The sequence below is a fragment of the Mchenga conophoros genome, linkage group LG22, assembly GCF_057382185.1.
Source record: "Mchenga conophoros isolate Kocher_MC1m ecotype Shallow Benthic linkage group LG22, M_conophoros_male_GT1.1, whole genome shotgun sequence".
NCBI lineage: Eukaryota > Metazoa > Chordata > Actinopteri > Cichliformes > Cichlidae > Mchenga > Mchenga conophoros.
This window is the reverse complement of record NC_140546.1, coordinates 22977731-23003359: the sequence shown is the minus strand read 5'-3', so window position 1 is coordinate 23003359 and position 25629 is coordinate 22977731. Positions and strand designations below refer to the sequence as shown.

Below are 25629 nucleotides of genomic sequence, written 5' to 3'. Positions count from 1 at the left end.
AAAACATGAAAGACAGCATATATTAGCATGCAATTAACGATCACAAATCTAAAATCTGTGTCAGATGATTGAATCTAGTCTTAATTTTAAAGATAGTACGCAGAGAATACATTTCAATTTTGGGAAATGTCCCATTTATCCTCAGATCTCTCAGTTAAGTATAGGGTTGCCTTGCATCAGCTAATTAGCTTAGCATTAAAAACTAGGAAGACTGGAAAACACCTATCTGACACGCTGATGAATTACTAGTGATTGTATTTTCTCTTGTAAAATGTTTCTTGACCTTGTTATTGGTGTGAATCCACCCTTTTTGGCCATTTGTAATCATCTTAAACAACCAATGTAACAACTATGTTAAACATTAGCTGTACACTGGCTAACAACAAGTGCTGTGACCCTCTCTGTGGGCCTGTGCTTGTGTGTTTGTGCTCAGCTCAAACTCTGCATATACAGTAAAACACTCTTTAATTAAATAAATGAGATATAATGGGTTAATTAGTGAGCTTTAGTGGATTTGCTGCCTTTGAACAGAGACTAAGCTAAGCTAACCAGCCTAGCTTTACATGGATTTACATTTAATAGACAGCTGTGGGATCTTCCTATTTAAGAAGCAACAAAGGAAACAAGCATGTTTCCCGCAGCAGTTCATTTTAAAGCACATTACGCATTTGCCATTATAAGAGGTCAAAACATTTAGCCTAGATGAGAATAATATCTCCCTTTTCTTAAGACTTAGCCCAATTTTAAGCCTCTTAAAGTGCAGTACTATTTTGTATCATTAATCCTAAGTAAATAAATTATGCAAGAAACAGCACTTAAACTCAAACATCTTTATAAGCAGTTTTACTTATAATATTGCACTTGTTGTAAAAAAAAATTCCCACTGTTTTAGTGTGAACATCTGTATTCACAGTAGCCTAACCATGCATTATGCTACCCTAATAATAACATTAAATCTGCAGATGCTTTTAATGTACAAAATAAGTATCGGGGCATAGTCAGTGGCTGATTCACAGTGAATGTGAACGTCATGAATGCAGCACATTCTCTTGATGCTTTGCCTACTAATGCATTGTTTACACACTATTACCAGGCGTCTTCTATATGGTATCTAATAAGTTGGTAAAATATTTTAACATATATTTACAGCTACAGTATAATAAATGGATGGATAAGTACTGTCAATGTATTCAGTAGACATACTAATATGTTAAATAGTTATGATTTGGAAATTGTGACGTCATTCATTTGATTGTGTGTCTTGTGTTTAAATACATACGTTTTAAAAGAATTAAAAGAATCAATTTTAATTGTTGTTTAAGGTTATTTTTTGTCACTCTGCCACTCAAAAAAAAAATTAAAACCTCGCCAAAATGACTCAGATAAATTCAATTCAATGTGACAGCAGACATAACAGTGACGCACACAGACTGCCGTGGTCTTACACAGGTCGTAACATTTATTAAACTAAAGTTTAGGGCCCTTTGACGTGTTACAGGTTTCATCAGGTTTCCTAATATAAAAGCTCAGGACTCCCACCTGCACACCTGAGCCGAACCAACCTGTCACAGCTTGCTAGCGTGACCTTCTGTTCATCTGTCTCTCAAAAGACCTTATATGATGCTTCTCTTGACATGACACTGGTGCTGCTTTCACCCCAGAAGCAGATGAGACACACTTGCAAACACCCATACAGATACAGACGCATACTCACACAGATCAGAGGAGACAGCAAGGAGCGCTGACAGACAAGGTTAAGACAGGTAAATTAAAATGAGTGAAAGCAGTTTGACTCTTAAAGCAGTGGGTGTTTAATAAGGAGAAGAAGAAATGAATAAACAGAAGAAGAAATTAATGTTTCCTCTATGAGGGTTGTCAGTATTGTATTTTCTGTGATCTGAAAGTAGAGGAGAAGCTTAGGTTTCTTTGAGATGTTGCATAATTGCCTACAAAGACTGTCAGTTAATGTCAAAGCCAAGACAAAGAAGAACCATTTGTGGATATGCTTCTATGAAGTTTGTTCAGCAGAAATCTTTCTGTAAAACTATTGTTAACTTAAATGTCACCTAATGTAAGTCAATTGTTATTATGATGAAGCAGAGCTATATAAGCAACAATCAGACTTTGTTAAAGTCACTAATCCAGTGCCTTGGTTTATTTAATCGATGACAAACCACAATCCTCTGCAATGGCGCTCAAATCACCTTCAGTTTGCAGCTAAACCGGGAGATGCCGTGCCCTATCTAAGTAATAGTAGTGCTTGCTTACCACAAGTCACCATTGCACAATAGTGTAGTCAAAAGCAGCAATTTAGATGTCAGAGTTGTATGTAAAAATGCCGTTATAGCCAAAGAAAGCACAAAGCTGCAATGGGATTTGGCCTGTTTGCATGCAACTGCCTGACAGAGACGACGCACATAGCCTGCTTGTCTCTGTTTCCTCGTGCGCTCGTACACACTGTAAATTTGAAAAGTGTCATTCAGAGCAGCCGAAAATTGCGAGCCTTTTCATCTCTACAAATCCCGGGAGAGAACTTATTGTACAAACCAGGAGGCTGATGAGAGGAGGAGAAAACAAATTTGCATTTAAACAGCTTGCTCTCTGAAGGAGTCGGTCTCCACAGAGCCGATTTCTGATAATGCCAGCTCTTCATTAAATTATTTTCTGCAGCGGTTACCTTAAAGGTGCTGCATTGATACATCATTGTTAACTTAATTGCAGGTATTTTTTTAATTTGTCTAATTAGCCAGCATAACTGGGACTGTATTAGGCTGATTGGTAGCCATCTTTCTAATAGCACTGATATTATTAGTGCTGATGCTAACATAAAAGAATGATCACATTTCCCCTGAACTCTCTTAGCCCTGTCACTTAACCATTTTTCTCCCCCTGAGTTTGAAGAACGGTGCCCTCGTCCTCTTCCTTTTCCTCTTTTGTGATGTACAGAAATTCACCAGATTTCCTCCAATATCTGACCTGGTTGTCAGAGCTTTTTTAATTATAGATCATGATGTAAATATTTAATGAACAGAACACTGGATGAGACTGTTATAACCCCAAGCACAGACTAATCCTCTGTATGTGCAGTAAGAAAGAAGCCGCAAATAAGCAAAGATGTCACTGGCAAAATGTCTCCTAATTGCATACTTGTTAGCTGATTATTTTTGATCCCCTGTCTCACCTTAGATGTAAAATGATAAGGCTGGTGGTGTTATATATTGTTCTTACTGTTAAAAAAAATAGTCTTTAAATAATGAATTAAAGACATAGCCCTTTTGTTTTTTTAAATGGATATCTAGAAGAAAAGTTCAAGCAGGACTAAGTGCATTTGTTGGGGACTATTTTCACCTGTGTATTAATAAATACTTTTGACAGTGATTTACAATAGCACCCTTTTACACCCATCAAACCTGTCCAGTGTGAATTGCACTGCAGAGTTTTCTCACAATTAATGTCTCTGATTCACTTAAACTGCATTGCATTTCCATCCAGCTTTCAATCAAGCAGCAGAGGGGGACTTCATGTAGTGGTGTGCTATTCGCCACTTGTTATATTTTCCCTGAGTTTATCTACCGAGCTTCTCTTTCTATATGTCTAAAGGCTCTTTGACTCTTGCTGGCAAGGATGCGTGCTGTTTCAAAAGCTCAAAGGTATCCCTAAAGACACCGATTTGTCTGCGCGTGTCTCCTAATCCACTGTCTGACAGGCATATTTAGTTTGGGATTCATCCACTGCCTCAAAGGAAGTTCTTTGGGTTCAAATTTTAGGCCTGCATAGGAATATTTTTGAGTTGCTGTTTAATGCTCTCAAAAATATAAGCCACACTAAAAGTCAATTTCTGTCCCTAGAGGAACAATCCACATGAATATTCCCCCCTGATTGGACCTAAAGGTAACTACATGTACCTTTCTAAGGGCCAAACAAGACTAAGAAATGCTTTACAAAATGCCAATCCTGTTCTGAATTAATCAAAAAGCTAAACTAATGGAAGCCCATGTACCTCATTAAGAAATAAGAGAATAAAATAGAAAAATGTCACCTGAAGACCAAGACTTCTCTTTGTAAAAACTAAACCATACAAATAACTACACCCTGTCCAGGGTACAACAGCAGTACCTCACATGGTATGACCCCAGAGACCTCTAAAAGTACAATATAGTACAGGAGCAAATGCTGAATGCTCCACATCTTTGTATGGAAATGTACTGATTGGCTCTAATTCACTTTGGTGCAAACTGAAAGATCTCAACAACATTGCATCCAGTGAATTCATGATCACACAGTCATGTTTCCCAGTGGATGAGTGATCCCATGACTTCATCTGTAAGCATCGCCAGGAAGCCTGCGTTTTCTCTTCGGAGCTGTACACTTTCTAAACACCTGCTGGATGGATCAGCAAACTTTTTCACAGGCATGCACGGATCCTAGATGACTAATCTCTATCAAGGTGATGCCCTGGCTTTTTCCTTTAGTGCCACCATTAGCGGTGAGATGTTTTAGTTCCTTTAACGTTTTATCTAGTGCCATTATCGGGTCAAAAACTTAAAAGTCCACCCCCCGCCTTTTTAATCAAGCAGACACTATTTGACCTCTCAACTTTGTCGGAGTGCTTTAGACATCTGCTCCACTCACACAAGTCAGACACCTACGTATACGTGCAAGCTGTTTCCTTGAAAACGTTGTTATACCTGATGAAGTGCTCTCTTTGCGCGCACGCATGCCCTGAGGAGGACTGAAAGTTCTCATTCCTGCCTGCGATCATGACGATTTGGTCATGACTCTGTGCTCCACACTCTCTCACTTGTGCCCCATCCCTCATCTCCCCTCTTAGCATCCTGTGTTACACAAAAACCTCTTAACGCATCCTCTGCGCAACTTAAAAAAGCAGCACTGCTGAAGAATACTGATTTTGACAGATTATACGGCTGCGGGCTGGTATACAAAAGGATTATGAATGGGAGGTAAATGAAGCACTCGGTGATACAGATTCATTTGAAGTGCTATTTGGGTTTTCTTATTAAGTGGGTTCCTTGGAGATTGGGCTCTTCTTTGGCTGACGTGTCGTGACATTCACATTTAGGGCTTTTGTTCACGTTGAGAGTCACAGTCTCATTTCATCTGAGGGAATAACGGCAAAATGAAATTAGTGGACTGATTCAGTCAAATGGCGCTCATGCACATGTGAGTCGGTTTGAGGTCTTTTTATTCCAGATCAGCCGAGGGCGCCGTCACAGGAGTTTCTTTCGTGAGGAGGCCTTCTATAGAGGAATCATTTGAAGTTCGCCCACAGTGTTGCATTACTGCCACTCTTTTGTGACTTCAAATGGGATTATTGATCTCATTATGTAGAAGAATCACTACTTGATTGTGAAATTGTTTACCTTCTTCCTCCACAGAGGAGCTGACGTGTGTATCAGCCTGTCTGTGTGACAGTGTGTGTTTAAATGCAGCTGTGTGTGTGTGTGTGTGTGTGTGTGTGTGCGTGCGTGCGTGCGTGCGTGCGTGCGTGTGTGTGTGTGCAATAAAAATATTGTTACATTAATAACAAGTCAAGATAATCCAAGCATATTTCCAATAGGAAAATTGTCCATTAGATGCGTAACTGTGCACTTGCTGTGGACCTTTTAGAATTTAATTATCCTGTAGCAATAATTATGTTATGCTCCTTCATAGACATGACTTGTCTTAATTGGTTTGGATTATAAAATACCATCGTATCACCAGGGTTGGCTAAAGTCTGGAAAAACCATCCCTAAAACTGCTTGTTATTAACGCACTCTGTTTCTACTTTCCGTTGTTATTTTGCATCTATTAAACTAATGGGAAGAGCTTCAAATACTCAATATAAAAAAACACTCGCGCTAATGACAGCATCAGCGGTGACGTTCACGCGAAGAAAGGCAAAGATAGCGCTGCTCTGACGCGCTTTTCTGCAACGCGTCTGGCGCACACATATAAACCGCCGCGCGCACCAAGCGCTCAGAAGAGAAAAGGAGACGCCACAGGACAGCGCGCAGATCTCGCTCTAACCCTTGGGGAAAGTAAGTATGTAAATATTAGGTTGACATGATATTATTTCAGCTTTTTAAAGTCTCTCCGTAGCACTTCTAATGCGTATCTACTGGGTATGCCATGAAAGTCCTGGTTTCTGGAATACTAACCTTGTTTGCAGTAAAATAAATAAATAAAAAAAATGCTTTGTTTGTTTTCAGAAAGAAATTTATCCAGAATAAATGACAAATCCAAGAAATTTACAGCACAGCATAACAGGTGTCCACTGATGTTAATTAACTGTTCTGTACTTCACTCTGCCAGATGCATCCTAACTTGGTAAGCTGGCTGGGGACTCTGGGGTTCCTGCTGTGGGCGCTGGTCTGCTTGGGCGCCTTGACGGAGGCATACCCGGTGAAACCAGAGAACCCCGGGGAGGACGCCCCCGCGGAGGAGCTGGCCAAGTACTACTCAGCCCTGAGACATTACATCAACCTCATTACAAGACAGAGGTGGGCGGACTAATTAAACCTCCCAATAGAATAGAATTGAACATAACAGAGTACTTATTGTTTACTCATTATTTCTTTCCTCTTCAAATGCTGCCCCCACTGTTCTTTTATTTTTTATAAAATAATTTTTAATAAATCTATTTTAGTGGGACTATTTCATTTTATCTCAAAACGTTGTTATACCCTGGGCTGAAATGCCATAAGTTACACGGGTAAAGGCAATAACACGTCTTTTTTTTTTCTTCTATTTCTCTGGTATCTTCCAACTGGTCAAACTGATCAGTAAGGAAACTGAGTTTTTCTGACAGTGCTTGTCATGTCATTCAAAGCCAGGAGGCTATAAGCTGGCAGTCCGGTGGAATTTTACTTGTTGGAGTTATCTGAACCTTGCAGGTCTTGTAGATTATTCGTTCTCTCTTGTGACAGAGCAGATATCGCCTGCTGCCCATTTACCACTGATTTTTTTTTTTAAGAAAGGAAGGAAGAAAGAAAGAAAAAGAAAAGAAAGTCCAGACTGTCACCGTGCAGTGGCAAGTCACCCGCTGTTCTTGGCTTTCAGCTGTCAGTGGGCTGGATACCTCTGCAGGCGTTAAGCCACCCAGAGGGACAAATGCGCCGTCACGTCTTATCTTTTCAGGCAAATGTGACCACCTGCGATGGAACTCCTATCTGAGCCTGCTGGGTCTGATTCTGCACAGATTTCTCTCAGCTCATGACTGGACATATGACTCAAGGACACAGCGAGATATGACTTAGAGTTGTTCGCTCGTAATTGGACAAAGAAATTTATATTTATTGTTATTCATTTTTAAGCTCGCCCTTTTTAATTCCTTCTTTCCATCTCGCTCTGCTCCAGGTATGGGAAGAGATCCAGTCCTGAGATTCTGGACACACTGGTCTCAGAGCTGCTGCTGAAGGAAAGCACAGACACGCTTCCACAGTCAAGGTATGCGTTTAAAGGCGCAACTTTTCTGTCGTTGTATTTGTATCTCGATCTTTACACCTCTCTGTCTCTCTCTTTCTCCGTGTCTCCAGATATGACCCATCACTGTGGTGATGCTGCCATCCCTCTCGTCTCGCTCACTGCTGTCCCGCCAGCGCTGACATTCTGACCTCTACATGTCCGTCACTTACGTCCTACACCAAACGAACACCACGCCTCTGCCCTCCTTTCGCCTCCATGAGCCGCAACGTATATATCCAACCCCTCTTCCTTACGCATCAGCCACACCCAACACTGCTTGAAGTCTGTGCCATAAAACTGTAAATACTTGATTCTGAGTCGTCATCTGTGCAACATGATCGTAAAGTGGAGGAGGGGGGGTCTGCTGATTGTATTGTATATTTGTGCTATTAAAGATTCACTGTTTGAACAAAGGCATCCCCTGGTATCTGTTTGACGAGTGACACGATGACAGTGTTGTATATTATTTGCAAAAAGTAATCAGAGGGCTTTAATGGGGGCTTTAAGGGAGGTCTTGTTTTCAAAGCTGATCATCAGAAACTGTTTGTCACCCATGAAGAGATCGGGTTCGGACTTGCTGTGCCACACCTTGTCTTCCAGTTACTGTAGCAGCTGGTGAAGCTCTATGAGACAGGGTAATTGGGCAGGGAAGCGAGTTAAACCGAGTTAAGCACGCACAGTCCAGTTGAATTCAAAATTGAATGGCTAATGGCGCTCTCTTGTGGCCGCACATATAAGTACATCATCTCAAACTACATAGTGGAGGTGGTGTTGTGTTGTGTGTGTGTGTGTGTGGGGGGGTAATTTCCAGGAGCACTATTGCAATTATCCGAGCGGTTAGGTGCCACAGCCTGACACCCAATCAGATCTGAGAGTACAAATTAAGTCGTGAAGAGGCACTGCAGATACGCAATCCTCTGAAATACACTGAAGGAGAACTGTTCAAACAGGACCAGCGAGTGAGTTCAGTTCAGAGTGGTTGCTCAACATTTCAAAACATTTCAAAACTAGTTTTTCACCAGTTAGCAGCAGGCCTCAGAGTGAAGACGTTAAATCTACGCCCTGCTTTCTCTCACTCGTACTTTCCGCGCAAAGACAAAATGAAGAATAAATGCGGTGCACACCTGTAGGGCGCAAAGCAGCTGTGCTTTCCTTTAAAAATAGCGAAATGAAGGTCAACAGGACGGCACCGGCCATCTCTAGTTATTTTCTACTACATAACGCACATTACGTTAGAAATGCGATGCCCGCACAGTCTGAGCTGGACTTGCCTCACGTAATATCCATACGTGAATGGATGAGCGCATCACAATGTGACGAAAAGAAAATACTATCTACATTGTTTCCACTTCAGCGAGGGCCGGGCCGCAGCTTTCATTGGTCTGTGTGTCCTGACGTCAGGGAGGAGGCCGGGCGTGTCGGTTTGATTGACGTCGTGTGCTCTGGTAGTCTGCTGCGGGACCGGGACAGACAGCTGAGGGGGGTCTGAATGTCCAACCGGGACGATCGGCGGACTACCGCGAAGTCGCACGCGCCATCCACAGGTAAGTCACTGCTCGTGATCATATCCGAAACGTGGATGTTGGGAATTCATTCATCAACTGGCACTATAAATGGGAGACAAAGACACTTAGCTGTGTGTGTGTGTTTGAGGTACAGCAGTGGAGTTTGACAGAAGAAGGAGAGGTTCGTCCCCTCTGCTTGTCAGAACAAGCTCCACTCCGACACGTAACAGCTCGCTGTGGGCGCTTACTGTGAACCCGGACGCGTCCTTTCCTCCCCCCTTTACTCCTGCCTATCGTGACGAGGAATACATGGGATGGGTTGTAGTCGTAAGTGTGCTTACGCCACAATGGCTCGGATGGGTAACAAAAAAATGGCCGCACGTGTGGCGAGATGGTTGAGCGCACGGTTGTCCGGTCAGCCAAAGCGGCTCAGGCGTTTGGCACGGGATGTGGCACACTTGTTCGAGCGCGCGGATCCGTGCGCCAGATCCGTGCGCCGATTCCAGGAAGATAAGAGGAAAGAGCTGCGGGTTGTTGCGCTGACAGGATGAGAAGGCTGGAACACGCGTACGTCCCAGTGTGACTGACTGCAACATCCACCAGCAAAGGAGGGTGGGCTCAAGGAAAGGACAGAGAGCGAGAAAGATAGATTTTTTACTCTGTCATCAGACCAAATTAAAACTCTTTTATTTCTTTTATTTTGTTGACTAGACAAAAACTTTACCAGCGAGCATCAGCACACTGAGCTAAAGCTGAATGAAAACACAGCAGACCCTTGGCTTGGCACAAACTGGCCAACCAGAGGTACAGCTAGACGACTGCATTGATTTTTATTTTCTGTCCTCCACTGGAAATGAATGAGTGCACCATCCCATAATAATCTCCTTACATGATGTCAGAACCACTTTATACTGCCACTTAATCGAAACATAAAACCAGGGAGACTTCCTTGCTCAGAGGAACACAGCACAGGGTCACTGGGCAAGCTTTATAAGCAGTTTAGCATCGTGCACGTGACGGGGGAAGCCCATGCACATACACAACATCACTGTGGATCTGTCCAGAGGTGCTACACAGGCTATGCAGACCCCTGAGAGGAATAGATGTATCTTGTTGCATCTTAACAGGCGCTTATGGGTGTTTCTCTGTTCATGTCAATGATCTAATCAGATTTAGTGACTCTCTTAGTGTAAACAAAAGGAGGAAAGAAAGGAGACTGAGTTAGTTAAGCACATCAGAGCAAGTCTGTAGTGGCTGCTGGGGATGTCCTTTAAGACTTCTGAGTCATGATTCAGGATGACCTTTATTGTTCTGCTGAAGTACGACTTCTCAGCCCAGCTATGCATTTCCCCCTTGTGTCATCTCGGAGTTAAACATATGCCCCCGGTCAGTGAGCCATGCTGAACCCCAAATCCAACCCTCCGAAGCTTCGTCGTTTCTATTATTAATTATCATGTGTGGGAGATAGGAGGGAGGGTAGAGACATAGAGCAATGGACTGGGGAAAGTGGAATGACTCAGGCCTCCCAGCTATGAACAACACATGTATGAGAAAGCTGTTATCTACATAATAATCCCTCCCTGCCCTCCACCAGGCTGCACCTCCCTGTTGTTAACGTGTAACTGACACCATAGTAACTGTTATCATGAGCAAACGGCATCTCTGCGAACACCAAACTAAGCCTCAAGTGCAAAGGAACATTATTTTGAAAAGAACCTTGTGTCAGAATCGCTGCCAGGCAAATGTCTGGCAGTTTTTGCTGCAGCCTATACTGCTGATTCACCAGATTTTATCCATCACAGAGGCCTTAAAGAAGCATGCCACTACAAACCAGCAATAAAACAAGCTGTTTGCCAAAAAAGACGGCCTGGTTTTACATGTCTTTCTTGCTCAAATTGGTAAATAAAAGGTTGAATCTCCTTTACAAACTCCACAAAAACTGAGTGATGAAAATAGGGAAGATGATAGAATAAATATCTAAGATCAACAGCTTCCTCTTTTTTTCTTTCTGGAAGCTTATTTGCATTGAGATGATGTAAGGCCATCGTTAGCGCATACCAGATCAAAGTCTCGGTCCATTTCCTGGAGGAGGCTCAGCTAGCAGGATACTGCAGGCTGTAGTTTTAGACAGAGGCTAAATCTGATTGCAGTATTTGGCAAAAAATAATTTTAAAAATCCAAATATGAAATAAGACAAAATCCTTCATTTTCCCATCTCTTCTCGCCTTTTTACCACCCCACACCGCTCATCAGGTTTCTCATCTTTAAACTTTTGCTGTCATTTTTAAGCACTGTTGCATCACCTCTCCCCACTCCATCCCCTCCCTCTCTCTTCCTTAACACTAACGATCACTAGCAGGAGGCTGGGAACGCGGAAAGGCTGCAAAGATGCAGGCATGGCCATGTGGCGGGTTAGATTATGTCAGGAGGGTACTCGTTATTAAGATGATGCGCGCTGGGCGCTGAGAGTTTCTGACGAGCTGTGTAATTATATCCTCCCAAGCTGTGAGGCAAAGCGCAGACATCCCACCAGCTGGAACCTCACCAGAGAGGAAATTGAGGTCATTTCTTGGTGATGTGTGGAAATCGCTCCAGTGCAGAAATTTATTGCCTTGAAAATGGTGGTGATTTGAGCATCAGGTGATGAGCAGAGGTAAGCGTGAATCAGCACAAGGATGGAGCGGTTTGCTCATCGTAGAGGTGGATCGGGAGAAACTGAGGTGGCTTAATCAACATCCTGCAGCTGCAGTCATAAAATGATGACTGTTTGGGAAACATGGTTATGGTTAAAAAAATTAAGCATACACTGATCTGCTAAGATAGCCATCTTAGGGGGTCGCAGTGTAATCCTCTTACTGAGCAGCTGGAGTGACCTACATAGGGTTTGTCTGGAGGCAGAAGGTGATGGGTGAGAGGCACGACAGCATGGATGGCTATGTGATTGGAGTTGTTGCATGAATAGCCAGTTATTACACACTCATGTACATTTTCAAATACACACTGTTCTTATGAGTCTGCCACTGCAGCTCAAGGTTAAAGGAAGTTTACAAATTGCCCTGTAAACTTCCCCTGGAACCAGCCAGTGAAGTGACATCTTGACCTGAAGGCAGGACAGAGCTCACTGGCCTCTTTTGTGATTCTCAAGTCACTGAGAGGAACTAAGAGTGACGGCTGCTCTCAGAGCCCAGTTCTCCGCAGAGCCTGGGGCACAGGAGGATACAGAATAGGGGTGGACAGAATATACAAACATCAGCTGAATAGTTCTCATGGGATGGATGCCTTATGGGGCAGGTTCTGAGTGTGCATTTGTGCTTCACAATCCCAAGGGGCGTAGCACTGTTCACCGTAGACTATAAACTTGCAAAATGTGCTCACTCCCACACAGCAGGTCTCGGGTAGAGTTCAGATTTCCTGCTAGTGTGACCAGAACTGGAGGAATTAAAACCACACATCCCGCTGATGTTCGCCTGCGCCTTTAATAGCATGCATATGCACATGCACACGCACGCATGTTTACATGAGTGAAGCGGCAGTGATGTTTTGTACAAGAACAAACCCTCTGATCCTCTCCATAATCCCTCTTCCATGAGCCGTCCATCATCTGAGTGCTTGGCAACGGGGAGGAACTCGGAGGGCTCGTTCTTTCATACGGACCAGCCAATGGCAGCCAGGAATGCAAATCACCATTTTCTGTGATTTTCCGTCCTGAGAGTTGGAAAAGAGGATCAGACTGCAGAGGTGTTGAGACATCAGAGGAGTTCTGAGCACAGGACATGCTGAGTGAAAAGGGGAAATTATGGTTCAGCGGGGTTAGCGTGTTGGCAGTCCTTCTACCTGTAGAGAGCGTCTGTTTTTAGATGGGGGTAGTGTCAAAAATAAGTTGTATAACCAGTCTGTGGGCTACTCTTGCTTGTGCTGTTGTTGACCCTAGCTAGCCAAAGAGAAGAGTAAAGTTATAACATACAAAGAGCTGAAGTGCACCAAAGAAAAGTGTCCACTGGCAGCCACTGTCTGTACTTTTCATGCTGTATTTGTGATTTTTTGAATGTTTTTTGTTTTTGTTTTTTATATTTCTCCCATTTTTATGAACTCTGATGTCACACACTTCCCTGTTGCAGTCCACTATTCAACCAATCAGCATTCACCCGATGCACAGCATCATCCAACTCAAGCAATGTTTAGTTGGGATTTTTTTTTTTTTTTTTTTTTTTGCCTGTCCCATTTGGTTCTTTAGCCATCAGAATTGTTGTCTGAAGACCAACAAGGATACCCAATGGATTTACTTTGCCAAATGGATCATCGTGGCATTGCCGTATTGGTCCATTTGGTCGATCTTTGTTTTTATTATTTATTATATTTTATTTTCAGATGTTACAGACGGGACAGACATGAGTGAGGGATAGGAAAGGGAGAAAGAAAGAGGAAGGAAAGGGAAAACAGAAGGGGAGAGGGACAGTGAGAAAGGGGGGGGAGAAAAAAAAATAAAAATCTCCTGGATCACCTGTTGAGAGAAAAATAGAAAACAAGCAAAAAAAACAAAGCAACATACTAAACACAACACCATCGCATTAATCTAGCTAAGTGTAAACAGCAGTAAATACTAAATATTCAATGTTGTTGTGCAGCACGCAGGACAGATGTGCTTCGAAGTAGCGGCCAAGAAAGGTGTAATTTGGGTCTACGAGCAGTGAACACCCGTGTGCATACCTGTGTGGATCAGCGCGCTTGTATTCCGAAGGTTTCTCCATGTAACGATCTGCTAGGGAGTGTGGGGGGGCCACAGCCCCGTCCTCCAGGGTGTGAAGCGGGTATGGAGGAGATCAAAACTCCAGACATCCAGAGGCCCCCAGAACACAAGAGACCATGGAAGACCAACAGAGGGGCAGCCGCGCCACTGTTCCAGTAAGAGCTGAGGAGAGTCCCAGATGAGGGCTCACTCAGCAGCCGCGGAGCAGAAGCCAGGGGAAGTTGCAGTGACGCGCCCATGAGCTCCGCCGGCCCCCAGCTGTGCCTGAGTGACCGAGCCCCAGGCCGAGAGGCCGGGGGCACCCCACCTCCGAAGGGGCCCGAGCGAGCCCCAGGCTCCAGGCCCCAATAAGCGGCCGCCAAGGAGTGAGCCGGTGTGTACCTGGACGCCCACCCCCAGACACAAAGAACCACCAACGCACCGACACCTGAGGGAGTCCGCCACCGGCAGGGGAAGTGGTGGTGGGTGGAGATAGGCCTCCAAACCTTGGAGGGCCTGAGGTGTCCCCAAAGAGGTGGCGCCTGATACCCAACCTGACATATAGACACAGACATACAGGCACACACAGACACAAACATTCATTCCCACCCTCATGCTCTCATGTGCACTTACTCCACACTCAACCAACGTGGAGACAGAAATAAAGAGACGCTGTACACACGATCACACTCCCCAAGCGTACTCTACAAACCGGGTCTAGGTACCCTTGCCCCTGGAGGGGGGAACTGCACCCAGACCCAGGTGGTGTTACCCTTTTCCCTGCGGTGGGGAGAGGCAGACCACCCCGACTCCGTAGCAGCAGGGAGGCCCCACACCCCAGACCGCAGTCGGACGGCCAACTCCTCTTAGCCCTCCCGCTCCAGCAGGCCGCAGAGAACGGGGGTGGGAGAAGACTCCAAACCTCCCTCCACCCGCTCATTGTAGTGTTGATGCATGTGTGTTCTAAGGTGCATTTAAAACCCAGGAGGGCATGGAGCTACCTGCCAGGGAGCAGCAGGTAAGCGCATAGTCCCTCCTGATAGCCCTTAATGTCTAAGTGTATTTAAAATTGAGAGGTGGGCAACGACGCCAGGGGTGAGGTGTACACCCTGATGGTAATTTGGACTCCGTAGTTGGGATTTTGAACAACTGCACAGAAACATGTTTACATTGCTCAAAACCCCTCGCCATAGGGCCAGTGCAGGCAAATGAAGTCTGGCAATTCATCTCTACCAATTCTGCCAATGAAAGTGGTCAAATATCCAGCCAGAATGAATTCAGAAGCTTGTTGATGGCTACAAAAGGAGCATTAAACCAAATATTAATAGTAGTGTATGTATATATATTCGAGCCTGACTTTAGGCCCTGTTTGGATTAGAGAAAAACCAAAATAAATCCAAACATGTGCAGCCAATTCTTCTTGTTTTTGCTTAAAAGTCATTAAAGATATATTCGTACAAACAATACACCTCATTAAAAAAAACAGTTTAAAGAAATCATTAAAAGCCTGAATTTATCATGATATTCACGCCCATGATGAGTGTGTGTGAACTTCTGACTGCAACATATGCAAACAGACACATTTGTGGAACCATAAATTCAACATAAGACAGATCAACCTGGTCACTGAGGAGCTTTGTGCAGAAAAAATAAGCTAAGCAAATATCCATCAGATTTTTATGGACCTTTAATTACAATTACGTTCCTGTGCTTATAGCTAGACAAGGTTATTTGGTAGGTTCTTGAAAAAGTGAAAGGGCGTTCAGCAACCACTCTTCTCTGTTCTCCCTCTAGACTCTCATGTTTTCTCTCTCCTCCTCTGAACTTCCCAAGACTTGAGAGGCTTTCCCCACAACCTTGTCTAATCTTTAAAGGATTGTTCTTTCTTTTTTTCTTCAAGACTCCTAATGTGCCTTTTATCTGGTCCTTATTGTCATGCTCTAAATCTCTCTCCTGCTCGGCTCGTCTGACATTCTCTCACTCCCTTTTACACACTCCTCAAAGGGCCAGATTGTGACCCTTGCTGTTTTTTTCTTTCTTCCCATCTAATGGTTTAGTTTTTAGGGGGACAGATATAATATTAATACAGATAGTGCATTCACTAAGGCACTGTATGGATGTGTATATGAAATGGTGAGTGCTAAATAACTACCAGTCCAACTAACCATGAAGACTCTACTGCTTTGTGTTTCTACTCTGTGTTGCAGACAATCCTGGAAGTACTGTGAACAGTAGCGCTCGATCTGCTTTGATCAGCATTATTTCACAACGGCTCCTTTGCATTTTCTTCTGCATAATATTAAACAAATAAAAGGTTTTTATACTGACCAACATATACCAATACTGAAATACCTGGAAAGGTCCGATATCAGCCAAATGATATATCATAGGGCTCTGTCTCTTTGCTCCTCCCTCCTCATTTGGCCCCTTCGATTGGTCCATCTTGGCTCCCTGCCCCTCGATGCGGATGATTAGGCGAGGAACTGCCTAGTGACTTTGCCTCTATTAACATTCTTCCAGGGGATATCTTTCACTTCCAGTGAGCGTGCAGAACCTGATTTTAATCTGTGTTGTATAATGAACTGACCCCTGTACTCTCCCTCTTGTAATAGTAGGTGACCAGTTAGCTCTGGTACGACTGGGTGAAAAAATACTGCCACAGAAATAAGAGATAACTGCTAACAAGTGATGGGTGGAGGTTCCTCTGTGTTGTCATCGCCTTTTTGTTAATTTTCTGTAGAGTGATTTTGCAGGAGGGTACTTGTTACCTAGGGAGCGGCTTAAGACCAAGATGTACCTGCGATGTGTGTGTTAGGGGAGTATATAAAAGAAGATTACTTTCTTGATTTGAGAGGTCTTCCAGATCATTTCTCATAATAAATAAGCAGACATAACTTGCAACTTTTATTAGACTATTGAAAGCCTTGACTGCTTGAGGTGAGAAAAATAAAGGGAACGTGAAAAAGGCTGAATGCAGTGATCATGCAGCTATCAGTTATATGGAATAACAGCATTTCAAAGCAGGTTTTTCTTCTTTATGCTGGCTTGCATTTTGTAACGGTCCATTTCACAATGGCTCTTAAGGGCAGCGTGAATGTGTTTAACTCTGCCAGACTTTGCAGTTTTATTAGACACAATTAAATATCGTACAGCGGGGCAGGGCATGTTGCTGGAAGGAGCAGTGCTTTCTGCCTGCATTCACAGTTTAGACAGAAAAGAAAAAGAAGCGAGGATGTGGTGTTTGAAATGGCTTTTATGTGGCTGATGCAAAAATCCTCTTTGTGTGTGTATAAAGCTAATTCTGACTACTTAGACCTGAAGGTTCATTCTTGACAAGGAAAACAGGATAAAACATTTTCCTTCATATATGAAAGTCATCAGCAGACTTAAAACGCCCATGTTCTGAATACCTCATGTGCTTAGAGAGTCCTTCAAAGTAGGTGGGAATGTAGGATATAAGACAAAAACAGGGTTTGTACAATTCTAACAAGTTAATATGGTATGATCAACTTCATTCTTCAACACAGCCTGAACTCTCTTATCCTTTTTGTATTTTCTTTAAGTAGTCTTCAGGAATAGTTCTTCAAGCTTCTTGAAGGACATTCAAAACTCTTTTTTGGATGTTTGGATCTTCTCTGGCTGCTTTTTCTTTTGTTCTATAACAAGATGATCCCACACTGCTTCAATAATGCTATGGTTCACACCTTGCAGAGCTCGATCCATGACTGACAGTGTACCATTGTGTGTTTTTCTATCCTTGTATGCTTTTACGGTTTAGGAACATTGTCATGCTGAAACGTAAGCTGTTGCCAATGTGACTCTTTCCAGATGGTTTGTATGGTGGTTCAAAATCTGCCAGTACTTTCTGTTTCATAAGTTGATCAATTTTGGTAATATTCCCAATAGTACTGGTTAAAATGCAGCCCAAAACCATGGTAGAGTCTGCACCATGCACCATGTTTTACAGATGGCTGCAGACACTCACTGTTGTGTCTTTCTCTTGACCTGCTTCGTACCTATTGATGAAGGTTTGAACCATAAATTTCCCAATTGGAGTCCCTCCACCATCAGACCTGTTCCCACTGATTTTCAGTCCAGTTCTTGTTTAATTTGGCATACCTCAGCATTTTCTCCACGTTTCCCCTCTTTAAGAATGGCTCCTTGACAGCCATGCTTCCACTGAGACTGTCTTTACTGTATTTTCATCTGTTTCTTAAGGACATGACTTTCAGATACTGTTTATCTTCTTTAAATTGTTTTGTTAGGTCTGCCCCCTTTTTCCCATAGATTCGATTAAAAAAATGTGAGCAAATTATGTGTTTTTGCGACAGGCTACTAGTAACAAAGTCCTCAAAGATACAATTTAAAACTGAGAAATGCACAGCTTTAGTAACACTCCATCTTTTCTGTACAGTTTCTTTCTTAAATATCAACTGTGCTGGATAAACAGTGAAAGAATGACTGTATCTGCATTACAGTGTTCAACAGCACGCTGAGACAGAAAAATCTGTAATACGACACCTCAGATGCTGGCAAACCTCTGCATGAGACTCAGACAGGTTTGCAAGTCAAAATGAGAAGAGAGGTTTACTGGGTGTGAATGCATACCGCTTCGTCATTACTTTCAGAGAATAGTGGCCATTTCCCATACAATGCCAGCTGATGATGCGGGCATCGTTGAATAGCTAAAGACATTAAATTGTCAGGGATTTCTGTCAAAAGGCATCCCACGAGAGGAAGGGATGACATAGACAGATACAAGTAATAATTCACAGGGAGACTAGAGTTATTAGGTGGGACTGGTAAGCACGACTGTGTATCTGAATCCTCAAGTGAGTTTATGTGAGGAATGATGAAAACTGGCGAGCAGCAAAGCAAACAGGACTGAATATTCATGGCTCATATGGATGATCCTCACAAACTTTCACACATCTCCCACCCTTCCCCTGTCTTTTCAGGTCTTCACAGTTGACTGATGAGCAGCCAGTAGGACTGGGCTTGGGCTACACCGACTGGCATAGGTAAACACAACTTTCTCAACCAACCGGAGATGTTGAAATGTGTTTTTTTTCTTGCATGCTGACATGATTTTGTTGGTTCGCTGGGAGACCTGCCAGCCAGAACTGTGTTGGTCCGGAAATCTTTACTTTTAAAGATTTACTTTTGAATAAGTAAGGAAGCAGCTGGTTTTCTTTTAAGTGTGTGTGTTTGTGCTTGTGTACCCGTGTGGATTTCACTTTTGACAGCACTTCCTCTGTACTTGAAAGGGCCATGCTGATGTTAAACTAAAAGCGTGGGATTAAAGCATCAGTTTTATATAACCAAACTCTGTATATATTTATTTAGCGTCCCCAAATCTTACCTGACTGTGACTGGCAGAAAGTACAGCTTTTGCATTACTGGCTATTATTAGATGTCATTGTATTTTCGATAGAATACGCAAAAGCTTCTCTCTCTCTCTTCGCCTTTTAAAGTACCAGCATGCATTCTTTTATATATACACAAATTTTCTCATTTCTGAATAATAGAACAATTGCTTTAATAATTTATAGCACAGTCTTGCTTTGCTCATTACAGATCTGGCGCTTGTGGATCAGTTGTTTGTTTGTTTTTTAAGTCTGTGCAGACTTCCCAGGGTGCTTTCTTATGGCACGGTGCTTTAGTTCTTCTCATGCAGCTGCTCTGCCTAAGTTAAATTCTGTGTGAAGTCGGCAGTCACTGCCTTACTTTCTAAAGGCGAGCAATTAGATCGACGTTTTAGAGAAAAAACCTTGCGTGTGCGATCAGCTGTGTCTAGTGCCTGTAGTTCAGTTGGAGAAATGTGCTGTGACACTGCACTGATGGCCAAAGAGAAAATCTCTTGCTTCCCTCTGCACTCAGAGTCGTTGCCAGTGTGTTGCAGTGCGTCGCTAAAGGCCATTTCAGCCCTTGCCAAGCACAGCTATGTAGCATACTTCAGCCCTGTGGACATGTTTGAACACCAGATATGGCGAAAGAGGGAGAGAGAGATTCTGTAATCCAGTGCTTTCGTGGCAGGATTAAAATCCCGCGTCCTGAGTTGGGGGAGGGGTTGACTGGTATTGCTGAGGATGGGGTGGAGGGAGAGGCGGGGTGGATTAAAGCCTACAGATTTGCTTCTTGCACAGCTGTGACGCTCTGGGAGGAGCCTGATGGGGGGCAGTGGGAGGAGCTTGTTCTAGATTATTCTCATTTTTGCTTCCATGACTTTGGTCTTGATACAGAAATGGAGATTTGAATCTCAGGTTAAATCACAGCATATCCTTCGCGTCTTATAGAGCGCCATGGTTGCACTAATTCAGGGGGTCTCAAGCTGACTGTTGTTTCTTGCATAGCTGTAAAAATTGAAATGTCTGTCATTAGTTAGCCAGTCCAGCACCTGCTCACTTAGTGCTCCTTTACATGGTGACCAAAGCACATCGTCACATGTGTTATACAAGCGCAATTGACCTGCTTGTAGCTGCTTTCTGCAATCCAGTTAAGTACTCTTGATGACAGCAGTGCAGAGTTGGCTAGCTGCCATACTTTACAGTAGTGTCACTGCTGACATGATATTATAAGTTGTGTGGTTCTTGTGTGGTTGATGCTAATCTTTTACGTAACGTCATGCTAGAGCTAAACGCACCAGAGCATTCAGCCAATGTTTGCTCCCTGTCATCATAATGGTAAATGGTAAATGGCCTGCATTTGTATAGCGCTTTTCTAGTCCATAGGACCCCAAAGCGCTTTACACTACATTCAGTCATTCACCCATTCACACACGCATTCACACACTGGCGATAGCAAGCTACATTGTAGCCACAGCTGCCCTGGGGCGCACTGACAGAGGCGAGGCTGCCGGACACAGGCGCCACCGGGCCCTCTGACCACCATCATAACATCTAAGTCACATTTGTATGCACAATGTATTTATTGTGATTATACTTTTTATGTTATTATTCATAGAGTAATGGCCCATAGGCTGGCCTCCTACAAAAATGGTCTAATTGGACTGTGCTGACATGGTCAGGCAGCTGTTTGTCTCTTTGTTTGTCTCTAAACCAAGTCGTAATCAGATGACAGACTAGGGGAGAACTTCCAAAATATGGAGTCAATAATGTGTTTGGTATCACATCTGCTAATGCTAGCACTGCTTAACCAGCAAGATTCCTTGTGATATTAAATGGAATGCTAATTTTGCCTGATAAAAAAATAGGCTTTATCAAGTACTTACTGAAGAAAAGGAAGAGCCAATACTTTAAAGCAGGGGTAAGCAATGGATTTTTCCAAGGGGCCACATGAGGAACTGGGACTGTTGTTGGGGGCCGCACCACTAAGGTGAACTGAATTCTGGTCAGTTCCTAATTTTATCCCTATATAAGCTTATCAACTGCCCTTTAGTATTCACTTTAAAGCATGTAATTTAAACATGTGAGCTGTACTGAACTTTATGATTATGAGCTTTTATTTAGCTCTTAGCAACTTTATGCCGCATAGCCTCAAAGAGTTCTTAGTAAGTATAGCAACATAACTTGCCTTTTATTTCCAAGAGAGCCTTGCTGTGATGTGTTAAAGCATTCTTTGTGAAATGTTACTTATTATCCTCAATATAAATCAGGACAGACAGGGTCAAACGGTTATTAAGATAATATTTCTGTTAAGAAACAGTCATGCAGCCAGCAGCTTGTGCAGACGTACTTAGGCAAAAGGCAGAAACAAGAAAAACTGCAGTCCAAAAAAATGTGCATAATCCTGTCAGCACCTCAAGTCTACTCATTTAATGAGATGTAAGGTGGTGAGAGGCACATTCATTTTAGGGGGGGGAAGCAAAAAATTAAAGAGAAAAAGCTCCCGTTGGGCTGAGGAAGAATCAAAGAGTTGGACGACCACTGAGGGAATTCGTGCGAGCACAGTGTGCACAAACAGAGTTTCTGGCTTTGAGCAGAATAAGTGTGAATGGGAGCAAGAAGGAGGACAAGAATGGGAATGTAGGGTCAGGCCCTCTTTAGTAGCACTTATGTAAGATTACTTACATAATGACACATTCAACTAGTGTGTGTGAGTGTGTGTGCCTTTGTCTAGACAAGAGGGTTAACTTGACTTTGGGTGGGGTCAGGGATACAAGAGGAGGGGTACTCAAGCAGGCCTGGTAAAGGAGGATCGTGGGATTATGTGTGTGTGTGTTTATGTGTGTTATCAAAAGAGGCGGGGGTGGTAGTATGAGAAGGTATTAAAGTCAGAGTACAGGGAGGGAACTAGCAGGCACTGAATGCATGTCCACATCTGTGAGTGCTATCCAGCTTTCTGCCTCTCTCCGTCTCATTTCACGCCTGTCTTTGCAAACTCGTCCAACCATCAGCCTCTTTTCCTTTCTCTTTTTAAAAAAATATCTTCCTTCAGCTTTCCTACTTCTCTTCACTCCCCTATCATTCCTCGTCTCTTAAAATCCTCTGATATTAATCCCATTCTACTGTCGCTGTCTTTGTGTCTCTTCTCTCATTATTCGCCCTCAATCCCCTCTGTCTCTCTTGCTCCTATCTCCCCTTTCTGCATTTTTTTTTTGAAGTGTGGAGGGTCAGCAGTGCCAGAAAAGACAAGACAGAAGACATATTGGCAGAGCTACTGGTGGTTTACTCGTGGTTAGCCTTAGCATACTTGTGGCAACAGAGAGGAAGAGCTTGGCGATGGTCACAGCAATGGAGGATTCCTGTCCCAATGGGGCACAGGAAGAGGAGGAGGTGAGACCCCTGGGACAGCATGCCATGGAGGGGCCCCCGGCTGTACGATCCACCCAGGGAGCAGAAACATCTGGAGGTGAGGACAGTAGGAGGAAGAAGGGAGCTTTCAAATATTAGGATGAATAGTGGGATATTGTTATCTTTCATTTAAGATGGAAGGCTTTAGATGGGTAACTCCAGTGGTTTCTTCAGCTTCATGTGGAAAGTCTTTAGAGCGACAGTTCCCAACATTTATATCCCCACAGTTGTGTCAGATTTGCTTGAGTCCCCTGTGATGGATACCAAGCAATGAATAAATAAAGCCTTGTCCACACAGGACAGCAGTTTGTTAATGTGTGTTTAATGCAGCTAATGATTGGTCGCTACCAGACAGGCTAGGTAACATTAATGTATTTACTATTCTGTCATACGTCAATCAACAGTATCCAGTGCTGTGATTGATTTATCAGTGGGCCAATATCATCATCATTTATAAATGAAGATTTAAAAAAATAAGTAAGTAACAAATACAAAAACTGTGAGCGACGAGGTTGCGCAGTTTGCCCACGAGAGAGCACTCTGCAACTTTCCTGTTGACAGCACATATTTGAAAACCACAACAACCAGTCTATCGGAGCAGATTCAGGCAGAGGGTAAAAAGTAAATAATAACTGCACACAACAAGTGTTTCATATGTCTGAAAGAAGAAAAAATTTTGCCCGATATATACAAAAAAAGTTGAATTTTAAAAAAAAACAGGTTCTATTTTAAACCAGTGCTAGTTTAGATGAAGAATATGTTTTTATAACTAAGGGGACTGAATTTCAGTAGATAAGACAATTTTTAGCATTAGAAATTTTTCCATTTCTAATGCTATTTGAACGTTTATCCAAATCTTTTAGCAGTTATCTGTTACAACCAATAATTTCTCACTCCTTATTAATTCATTTTAGAACTACTTTATTTGACTTTTATTCTGTTCTACTTTGATTAATACATGAATTTGAACCTAAATTAGCCAGTTTTACCTGCAGCTATAAGTTTCAGTGAATTTTTTAAATCCTTTGTCCGTTCTAGCTAACCTTTAGCTAGCTAACCTTTAGCTAGCTAACCTTTAGCTAGCTAACCTTTAGCTAGCTAACCTTTAGCTAGCTAACCTTTAGCTAGCTAAAACCTGCTAATAATGTTTAACACACATCAGTTTATTCAGTTCTCTTTTCAACAGTTTATCAAGTAAAAGCCAACTGATTCAGTCATTTATATTATGTATTACTTTAAGTTAGCATTTCAGATATCCTTGATTCTTTCCTAAGCAGTTTAAACATGCTCTCAGTCCTCCCAGTTAGCGCCTTGGTGTTACAGCTGACACAGGATAAGCAAGTGTAATTATGTTTAAAGTAGTTTAGGTAAACAGCAGTATTTCAGCCTACCTTTGGGATCCAGTCGAGCGGTTAAGAAGCGCTGCTTTACAGCAGCTTTAGCTGTGAGAGTCCCAGGAACTGCACTGCACTTCTGAAAAAAGAAAAAAACACCCTCAGATATATTTTGTTATGGATGATGTGTCAGTGGAGTTGCTTCTCTGACAGTCATCTCAGAAGCTAAAAATAAATAAATAAATAATGATACCATGTTTAATACAAGTTGCGAGGTTTTTTCTTTCTCCTGGGATTTCATTCCTTTAGAAACAGAGCAGTGATCTCTGCATCAGCATTCAGTGCACATCATGCTCGTAGGTGTGCATACCGATGCAGTGGTTAGATGTTGCAGACAAAAGTGCCACGGAGGGAGAAATTACAAGGAGGTAAAAGAGAGTGATTCATTATATGTGAATAAATCATCTGGAAAAAAACAACTGTTTGGTGCTGTAATCTCTTAGCATTAACAACTCCTTCAGGCCACAGCATTTGGATCTCTGTGTCATGTTTCAAAAGATTATGTAGACTTTAGTTTGAAGGCTTTAGTTCATTTCCCAACTTTTACCGGACAGAAATTTTAACAGGTAATATGCACAGAAGCGTGGACGAGTAAGGGTTCCTGTTGTCGGGGATGTAGTAAGTAGGTAAAGGTCAATGAAGACGACACCGGGATATACAAAAGGTTTCAGCTGTGTGTTATTCTGTGTATGCTTGAGGTTTTCACTCCGGATATGTTCATGTTTTGCAGTAAACGTAGCTTTATTTATTGCATACAAGTCAAAAGTTAGTTGTGCCATGGTAGTGTTAAGTTTCCATATTCGTCTTGTCTGTGTGTGTCTGTGTTTGTGTGTAGATGCCTTTTCCCGAAATGACCGTTGCCCTGTGGAAGATCTGTGTGTGGTTCCCCAAGAAGAAATAAATTATTGTGTCCATATGTCCGTACTGAGTCTTAGATTGTGCTGTTGTGCCTTAAATACACAAAGCTTCATTGATATACAGGTTTGATTGTCTGCAGTGCTGTTTTTAACCTTCTTCCCCCCTATTTGTCCTTCTTAAAGAGGATCATAAATATTTAAGGTCTGTTTTGCACCGAGCCTGTTGTTTATGCAGTCTCCCTGCGCTCCTGTGGTTATCAGACGCTGTAGAGCTCGAGTTGAACCGTGACTGTTTCAGTACAGCAAACCAGAGAAAGCAGAATTTAAACAGTGATTAAACTGAGATCTAAATCACAGAGAGGCATTCATTTGGATAGAAATGAGCAACCAGAAGGAAACGTGTGTTACACAAGAGATGCTACTTTTTTCGGTAATATTTTACAACTCTCCCACATGGTGTGATGCTGCAATTTATCTTGGTTAAAATGCATTCCAAACTTTTAATGCTTATGCCTCTTTTACATAAGGAAAAGCTGATTAAACATTTTTAAAGTGCATGTCAGCAGAGCTGCGCTGTGGTCAAGTGGTAAAGGGTCATATCGCATTTGTATAAATGTCCTGAGCGGCTCCTCAGTCCAATACGACTTCGATTCCTTTCTTTCTCTATTTTTCATCTTTTTGTTACTGTTTCTTTTAAATAAAAGCTAAATGTCCAATATTTTTTAATAGGTATACATGCCAGATTGCAAAACCTACCAAAAATATAATATATAGACGTCAGCATTTCATAATCTGTATTTTCAAAGCAGCGATTTGGTATGGGGCACTTTATTCTAAAGAGGGGGCTGAAGTCATAGACTATAGCTTGACTTGATGACATGGAACATGTCTCAGGGTTTAAGAGTAATAATGGGTTAGTGAAGCAAA

At 42.6% G+C, this 25629-nt stretch overlaps 2 protein-coding genes and 1 long non-coding RNA gene across 7 annotated transcripts in view; 2 read left to right on the top strand and 1 right to left on the bottom strand.

The window, feature by feature from the left end:
* The first annotated feature begins 5952 nt into the window (after window positions 1-5952).
* On the top strand, window positions 5953-7884 carry npy (neuropeptide Y). The gene is made up of 4 exons (XM_085262214.1): window positions 5953-6041; window positions 6316-6503; window positions 7360-7449; window positions 7539-7884. Exons 2-4 carry the CDS (start codon window positions 6316-6318, stop codon window positions 7558-7560), a joined length of 300 nt encoding a protein of 99 aa, XP_085118340.1. The 5' UTR covers window positions 5953-6041; the 3' UTR covers window positions 7561-7884.
* Window positions 7885-8895: 1011 nt separating this feature from the next.
* The window catches only part of pals2b (protein associated with LIN7 2, MAGUK p55 family member b), a 28004-nt gene continuing 11270 nt past the window's right edge, over window positions 8896-25629 (top strand). For 2 of the 5 annotated variants that reach the window (XM_085261720.1, XM_085261718.1), the window contains exons 1-3: window positions 8896-9011; window positions 18657-18719; window positions 22262-22509. In XM_085261720.1, the coding sequence (XP_085117846.1) occupies window positions 22380-22509 (130 nt within the window). In that variant the 5' untranslated portion in view covers window positions 8896-9011; window positions 18657-18719; window positions 22262-22379. Of the gene's footprint in view, window positions 9012-18656; window positions 18720-19818; window positions 22510-25629 lie in introns of those variants that run through there. The other 3 variants (XM_085261723.1, XM_085261721.1, XM_085261719.1) reach the window with 2 other exon arrangements.
* LOC146549492 (uncharacterized) lies at window positions 21764-24290 on the bottom strand. The gene is made up of 3 exons (XR_014890355.1): window positions 24039-24290; window positions 23843-23924; window positions 21764-22503 (listed from the first exon to the last, which is right to left on the bottom strand). It is a non-coding gene; the product is annotated as an uncharacterized LOC146549492 (long non-coding RNA).

What these genes read in the sequence shown, in the direction of transcription:
- npy (XM_085262214.1), top strand. Translation starts at nt 6,316, where the DNA reads ATGCATCCTAACTTGGTAAGCTGGCTGGGGACTCTGGGGTTCCTGCTG. An exon ending in AACCTCATTACAAGACAGAG is followed by an intron (nt 6,504 to 7,359) that starts GTGGGCGGACTA and finishes GCTCTGCTCCAG; the next exon opens with GTATGGGAAGAGATCCAGTC. An exon ending in GACACGCTTCCACAGTCAAG is followed by an intron (nt 7,450 to 7,538) that starts GTATGCGTTTAA and finishes CCGTGTCTCCAG; the next exon opens with ATATGACCCATCACTGTGGT.